This window comes from Brassica oleracea, chromosome C4, assembly GCF_000695525.1.
Source record: "Brassica oleracea var. oleracea cultivar TO1000 chromosome C4, BOL, whole genome shotgun sequence".
In the NCBI taxonomy this organism is placed as follows: domain Eukaryota; kingdom Viridiplantae; phylum Streptophyta; class Magnoliopsida; order Brassicales; family Brassicaceae; genus Brassica; species Brassica oleracea.
In genome coordinates, this window is record NC_027751.1 from 4,113,806 (window position 1) to 4,122,150 (window position 8,345).

The 8,345-nt window shown below is 30.9% G+C and overlaps 1 protein-coding gene across 1 annotated transcript; it reads left to right on the forward strand.

Annotated features, from left to right (window-relative positions):
* The first annotated feature begins 1,941 nt into the window (after positions 1-1,941).
* On the forward strand, positions 1,942-5,899 carry LOC106340374 (O-glucosyltransferase rumi homolog). Its single transcript, XM_013779256.1, has 8 exons — positions 1,942-2,390; positions 2,485-2,739; position 2,848; positions 4,473-4,746; positions 4,824-5,016; positions 5,100-5,164; positions 5,240-5,450; positions 5,527-5,899. Exons 1-8 carry the CDS (start codon positions 2,220-2,222, stop codon positions 5,893-5,895), a joined length of 1,539 nt encoding a protein of 512 aa, XP_013634710.1. The 5' UTR covers positions 1,942-2,219; the 3' UTR covers positions 5,896-5,899.
* The last annotated feature ends 2,446 nt before the right edge of the window (positions 5,900-8,345 follow it).

Here is an 8,345-nt window from a genome sequence, read left to right on the forward strand (position 1 = left end):
GCTTTTAAAACCATATGTAAGATAAAATTCAAAATAATTCAACTGTCAAAACAATACTGTTCACTTTTTCAAGAATGTGTTCGAGGGAAAATATAAGGTTTTTATGTCATAATTTGTTTAATGTCCACTAGAGAAAATTATATAACCTAAAATATAAGAAGTGTGTATTCTTTCCCTAAAATAACGCTACGAAATTACCTAATATGATTTACATATATATGACAATTAATGATTATGAATAATAAAAATTTGATAACAATTTTTGCATCTTTCTCCATTTTTTAATTTTATATTATTAAAAAAATAAACAATCACATTAACCATATAATTAAAAAATTAGATTTTTTCTTATATGTTATATTTAAATTTTTTTTTAAATGACTTTGAATTAAAAAAAAGGAAAAAACCTTATATGTTATTTTTTTTAAACGACTTTAAAATACAAAAATGAGGACACCTTATATGTTATATTTTTCTTATATGTTAGAATTTTCTTATATGTAATATTTTGAATTTTTTTAAAACGACTTTAAATTACAAAAATGTAAGTTTTCCTTAAGTATACGACTAAAAACATTAAAATGACATGTATCAATTTGATGGTTGATTTGAAAGCTTTCAAAACCATATGGAAGATAAAAGTCAAAATAATTCAACTGTGAAAACAATACTGTTCATTTTTTTAAAGAATGTGTTCGATAGAAAAAATAAGGTTTTTATGTCATAATTTGTTTAATGTCCAATCCGATCAACCTATGATGTGTTAATTATAGTTTTGTTCCATTATTTTTAATAAAAATTGATCCGATCCATCGAAAAGAAATTATATAATAACAACAAAAAATATTATATATATATAAATAAAATGATCAAATATATAAAAGAAACTATCGATAATATATACAAATAAACTCACCATGTGCAAGGCGCATGTCTTATCCTAGTACAGTATATAGCATAAGATTAACGTCATTTAACTATTTGAGGGTTCTCAATCTCAACATATATTTGAACAGCCAGGGGAAGGTGTATAAGTGTAAAATTAGTTAGGGCTAGGCACAGATAGTTTTTGGAAATATTTATGATTTGGTTCGTATGTTACAGATATCAAAATTTTCGATTTGTTTTGCTCCGAAAAATACGGATATTCGGAAAATATGTAGATATTTGCTGATACGTACAAATATATCTTTCGTTTTAGTTAATACAAATAACCTAGAAAAAATCGAGATAAATTTGGTCTTTAAAATATTTTTACATGGTATATAAAATAAAAAATAAAAGAAGCCGTTAAATTATATGTTTGTAAAATTTAAAATTTGTTATAAGAAAGACAAACTTAAAAAAAAAAGTTATAGATATCATAATTTTTTATAATATTTTTATAAGTAATAATGTGAATAAAATTTATTAAATCATACGTTAAAATAACAATTATATAAACTCATACATTTAATCAATATATATATGTATTTATATAGTTGTAGGAGCGGAGCGGATATCCGGTTCTTAAAATTTTAGTATTTGTGATTTGTTTCGTTTTTAATGGATATTGATTTTTAGTATTTGTTTTGCTTCGAAACTTTATGGATATCTGGATTTTTTGGATCGAATCGAAGCAAATAACAGATCCAATCAGATCCTTAAAATTAGTATAGAGCATATATACAACATGGAGTTATTTAACCATTATTACTCTGTATCATGAGTGGTCGAATATGGACTGTCATGTCACTGTATGGCTAACGTTTTCGGATTCGTTTTCTATGACATAAAGCATTAATAATAAACTTTCTCAAATAGGGTTTTAACTAATTGAATCCGTAATGTTCCTTTTATTTTTTAGCAACACACATTTAAGATTTTCATATAAACTCAACGATTACAAGAGAGGATTATTTGGGAAATAAATTGATATCATATGTCATTGTCTTCATATGATAGGTTCACATAACCAATTTCTCCTACTAAATATTATGTTTTTAATATTCAGAAAACATACACCATAAGTAACGAACTTCATTAACACAAAAAGCTGTGACTGGTGTTGAACAAAACGTGAAACAAGATTCAAATCCTCGTGGAAAAGCACAGATCAAAAGTCAAAACGAAAGCTTTGGTGGTCTCCCATCGCTTCTCCAGCTAAGGTTCTCGTTTTCTTCTCTTGTGTTGAATGTTCGTGCGCATATAAGCTGAGCAGAGGAAGGTAGATACGAGTCATGGTTCAACGGAAAAGCACTAAGAGGAATAACAGCGATACTCAAACGAATCACGTCTTTATTAAAACGGTATCGTATCAAGGAAAACGCATCGCAAAAGCTACTCTGCTCCTAGTCTTTTCTATCTTCATATCTTCTGGTCTCTTAAGATTCTTGGGTTGTTTCGATTTCGTGAGTGTCAAAAATCTAAAAGCACCTTAAACATTTTTAGTGATCTTGAGAGTGTTATATAGTATAATCATGATCTCTCTGTGTTCCTCTTCAGACAACACTTGCAGGTCTGAAGCAAGTAACAACAACAATCATTAAACCACCAATCAAAACGCTCCACAGATTCCCGCGCCAATGCGGCGTCGTACAAAACCAAACACAGCCAGTTTTCGAACCCAGAAACAGCCATTCACGATCATCCACGTGTCCTTCTTATTTCCGTTGGATCCACGAGGATCTACGGCCGTGGAGAGAGACAGGCGTAACGAGAGGGATGCTCGAAAAAGCACGGAGAAAGGCCCATTTCAGGGTTATAATTAGGGATGTTACCTACAGGGTTAGGGCTCGGCCCTCTTTTATTTATTATAAACCCAGCCCTATTTTAACCCAACCCTATTTTGACCCTATTATAATCAAGGGTTAGGGTTGGTACCAGGGTTAACTCATTTAATTGAAAAAAATATTTCATTTATTTTTGTTCTTAAATTTTAAAGATAAAACTAGAAAAATTAAGATATCATATGATTCTTTCCTCCAATTTGTTGAGCATCAAAATCAAAAGTTTTCCTCCCAAAATCGCAAAATCGAGTTTTTGCTCCACAACTAAGAATAAAATTTTTCCGTCAAAAAAAAAATGAGAAAATTGCTAAAAGAGAACAAGAAAACAGCATAGTTGTCCCTATGGTATAAATCTTTTTTTGTCCATTTTTTCTCCGTTTTACCCTTTCCATATGTTAAAATTAATGAAATAAATAGTTATATGAATCAGAAAAATTATTAAAAATATAAACAATTAATAAAACACCCATTTACACAAACACATATTTTTTTTGGGTTGAAAAACATAATAAATAATATTTTTAAATTACGTTCTACTAAAAGTAGAATTCTGTTTCTACACAAAACGGGTAAGTAGAAAATGAATTCTAGAATGAACACATCCATCTACTTGTTTTAGAACGTACAAACTACTTTTTACTATAATTCTAAATATGGGGAATACGTATTCTACTATTTGTAATGATCGCTACTTTTATTCAGAAAACTGTTTCTACTTTTATTGAGTATTCTAAGTTATCAGGAATGCAAAATCTAAAACATATACGAACGTCCACATAGTGTAGAAATTACATTCTGGAATTTTGTTATGTTCTACACAGTGTAGAAGGTGCCTTCTACGGATAAAAAAACTGAATTTTCGAAAATTAAGGAAGTTGCAGTTTTTAAAATATTCTCAAAATATTCTAACTTCCTAAAACGTGTTTTCATTGATTTGGTTCGTGAAAAATTAAAAAAAAAATCGATTTTGAATGTTCTTCTTCACCAATCTATGATTTTCCAATAATTTCTCTATAGTTTGTCTTGTGATTTTTACAAACTCTTGTTCTATGATGCATATCTATACAACATGTGGTGTTTGGGAGTTTGGAGCAACCACGGGATGGGTTTTTACGGCTGATGAGAGAGGGGCTAGGCTACTGTTATTGGAATCAACTTCTACCTTAGAGGATTTTAAAAGAATGGTTTTGGAAGATTTTGATATGGAAGAAGATAGCTTACCCGATTTGGAGTTGAGTTATCTACCTAATGAGTTGATCAATACATCAACTTGTCCGCCTGTGATCATTGCAAATGATCGACAGCTTCAGAATTTTGTTTGTTTTGTTCAAAAGTGTGTTTCTACTCGATTGTGTGTAACATCTAAAGCCAAAGTTGAGAATCTGAATGAACCAGACTTTGATCTTAACAAGTCGCCAGCTGATTCAACTACTGCTCAAGAGGAGGGAAACTCGGTTGATAGGGGGAATGAACCAGCTCCTGTGTTTGTTGAGAGGCAGTGCGAGGAAAAGAAAGAAAAGATTAGAAGAGTCGAAGTTGATGAGGATGCCTATCATGCCGATACCATGATCTCGGCCAAAGAGGACGTACATAAGATGTCAAAGTTTTCTGTGCTCAATGTTGTTAAGAAGGGACAATTGTTTGAGAACAAAACTTTGTTGAAGGCGACTTTCTGTTAGGTTGAGCCCATATTAACATCCCTAGTTATAATCATAGACGGGAGAGTGTACGTTAAGAAGTATAGAAGAGCGATCGAGACACGAGATACTTTTACTCTGTGGGGCATCGTACAGTTACTACAGTGGTACCCAGGGAGATTACCGGATCTGGAGCTCTTGTTCGACGCAGATGATAGACCAACCGTCCGATCAAGTGACTATAGAGGTCAACAACACCCGGCCCCACCTCCAGTGTTCCGTTATTGCTCTAATGACGCCAACTTGGACATCGTCTTCCCTGATTGGTCCTTCTGGGGCTGGTAAAATCAGAATAATAATAACTCGCTGTTTAATTGGGCTTGTTTAACTAACTGGGCTTTTACTGTTATTGGGCCAGGGCTGAGCTTAATATCAAGCCTTGGGCTAAATCGCTGGTGGCGATAGAAGAAGGGAACAAGATGACGCAATGGGAAGACCGCGTGCCGTACGCTTACTGGAGAGGAAATCCTAACGTGGCCCGCACGAGGAGAGACCTTCTTAGATGCAATGTCTCAGACCAAGGAGATTGGAACACTCGTCTCTACATCAATGTCTGGTCTATTCAAAATCTCCTTTTTTCCATATAAAACATTTTCAAATCTACATCAATAATACATTTTTAATCATTTTAAAGGATTGGGCTACAGAATTCAAAGAAGGCTTCAAGAACTCAAACCTAGAGAACCAATGCACTCACAGGTTAAACTTTTTAGTCATTTGTTTATTTGCTTTTGGGAATATATATATATAATTTTCATATTAATTTTGGAATAGGTACAAGATTTATATAGAAGGATGGGCATGGTCAGTGAGTGAGAAGTATATAATGGCATGTGACTCAATGACATTATATGTGAGACCAACGTACTATGATTTTCTTATACGAGGAATGGTACCATTACAACATTATTGGCCAATCAGAGACCTTGGTAAGTGTAGATCCCTCAAACACGCTGTACATTGGGGGAATACTCATTTAGACCAGGTTTGTAATTTTATTAGAACCCGGAAGTTTTGTTTTGTGACAAGTTAACCCATTGATTTTGGTGTTTAATTGACAGGCACGTAAGATAGGGGAAGAAGGGAGTAGATATATAAGAGAGGAGGTGAACATGGAATTTGTGTATGATTACATGTTCCATTTGGTGAACGAGTATGCCAAGCTTTTGAAGTTTAAGCCGGAGATTCCTTTGGGAGCAAAGGAGATTACAACGGATAGTATGGGATGTCCAGCGAAGGGACGATGGAGAGATTTCATGGCTGAGTCGATGGTGATGTCTCCTAGTGAAGTGTCTCCTTGTGTGATGCCTCTTCCTTATAGCACTCTGGAGTTAAAAGAAGTTCTTAAGAGGAAAGCTAATTTGACTCGCCAAGTTGAGGTTTGGGAAGATCAATACTATCGTAATTTGACAAATCCCAACAAGCATTGACCAACGAGGCTCTTGTTTTACAAGATACTGATTTGTTGTGTTCATATTAAAATTAGCAAAAGTAACGAGTAATTTTTACCTACCAATATTTTAAATCTGTTAAAATGAAATTCAGTAATTAATGAGTTTTACCACGATATAAAGATTGGACCATGTTTTAGTTTGAATGGTTCCATCAATTTATGTTCCTCAATTAAAATAGTAATTGTATAAACATAACGTGATGAAGCCTTCCAAGTTATTCAATGTTTGGTAAGTAATTTAAATCGAAAGAGTAATTTCTGGATGAGAGATTTAACACTTATATATAAACCCTAAATCTTGAAAACCCTATTTAGTTTGTAATGTCTCCAGCAATTCATGTTATGTGATCTTGAGTTCTGTAAAAAAAGTGATGAAGCCTTCCAAGTTATTGATACATTTGGTAAGGAATTAATGGATGAGATTTTTTTGACTAAATGGATCAGAAATTTAACACATTGGAGTTGGTGATCACTTGCTACTTGTATTATTAAACTTAAACTGATTTGATTATGATAAGCTAGTAGTAATTAACTATAATACTCTACTGGACTTTGATCCGCGCGCCCCGCGCGGGTGTATTTTTCAAAAATATGTTTCTATTTATTTTTCATGTCAATAATATAAGGATTAGGCAAAATACTCGAATCTGAAGAACTGAACCGATCTCGATCCGAAAAGTAGTACCAAACCCAAACCAAAATTGATTAAATATCTGAATTATTCAAAATTTTGGTTTTTCGAGAACCAAAACTGAATCTGATCCAAAACGAAGTATTCCGGGTACTCGAATGTATCCGAAATAGATTTATATACTTATATATATTAATTATTTTTAGATTTAATATATATAAAACATCTAGAATATATACGATACTTTTAAGCTGGTTTAAATACTTGAAAATATATGCAAATAATCAATAGTAAATATATAAAATATTAAAAGTATACTTAAAACACCAAAATACTTAAAATAATTATTGTTTCTCTATCCAAATATCTGAACTAAAATAATTTAATGTTAAGTTTAGGTATTCTTACATATGCTATTCAAATTTATATTTAATATATTATTTGTTTATAGTTTTTGAGAAATTTAAAGTATATAAATATATAATGAATTTTAAAATTTTAAAAGTAATTTAAATGGGTTATCCGAACTCGAACGGAACCCACAAAAATTCGAAGCGAACCCGAACTGAAATTTAGAAATATTAGAATGAGGCTGAAATCTTTGACCCCGGAAACTCAAAACCCAAACAGACCTGAACCGAATCCGATTAGGTACCAGATAGATAGTTTTTCATAATATAATGGACTTCCAATTTTTCTTAAAAATATAAGGCCATTATTTTTTTTCTCTTAATATACTGCATCCATGTTTCCAAACAAACATATTTTATAAAACTACAATCTATGTTTTCAAACAAATCTCTTTTTTTTTAAACTGCAATCTATGTTTCCAAACAATTTTTTTTAAACTACAATCTATGTTTCCAAACAAACTTTTTTAAAAAAATTGATATACATGTTTCCAAACAAACCTAATTTGTACTTGAATTTTAATATGATAGATTTGACCCCGGAAACCCAAAACCCAAACAGACCTGAACCGAATCCGATTAGGTACCAGATAGATAGTTTTTCATAATATAATGGACTTCTAAATTTTCTTAAAAATATAAGGCCATTATTTTTTTCTCTTAATATACTGCTATCCATGTTTCCAAACAAACATATTTTTTAAAAAACTACAATCTATGTTTTCAAACAAACTTCTTTTTTTTAAGCTGCAATCTATGTTTCCAAACAATTTTTTTTTTTAAACTACAATCTATGTTTCCAAACAAACTTTTTTAAAAAATTGATATACATGTTTCGAAACAAACATAATTTGTACTTGAGTTTTAATACGATAGATATGTTTGTTTGTGTGGTGTACGCTTCCCTGTCTGTGACTCTTCTGTTGTAATAACTTGCATGCATATTAAAAAAACTAATGACATGTATCCCCTATATATTAATTGAGAAGCATTTGAAAAATTAGAACCTTAATTTTGTATTAATTAAAAAAAACTCAAATCCTAAGTGGCACTCTAAATGCCTTCTAAATTTCATTTCAAAGAATTCTAGAACATCTAATATAAAATATAGTTTAATCTAATGGTGTCACATTATTCCATAATTATATAACACTAGAGAACATTATATTAACCTAAAATATAGGAAGTGTAAATAAAAGCTACAGAATTACCTAATATGATTTACATATATATGACAATTAATGATTATGAATAATAAAGATTTGATAACAATTTTTGCATCCTTCTTCATTTTTGTTTAAATTTATATCATTAAAAAAATTAAACAATCACATTAACCATATAATAAAAAATTAGATTTTTTCTTATATGTTATATTTTGAATTT

Excerpts from the sequence above, each read along its gene's own strand:
- LOC106340374 (XM_013779256.1), top strand. The coding sequence starts at position 2,220 with ATGGTTCAACGGAAAAGCACTAAGAGGAATAACAGCGATACTCAAACG. Across the intron at positions 2,391-2,484 it reads TCTTGGGTTGTTTCGATTTC|ACAACACTTGCAGGTCTGAA; the intron begins GTGAGTGTCAAA and ends GTTCCTCTTCAG. Across the intron at positions 5,165-5,239 it reads GAGAACCAATGCACTCACAG|GTACAAGATTTATATAGAAG; the intron begins GTTAAACTTTTT and ends ATTTTGGAATAG.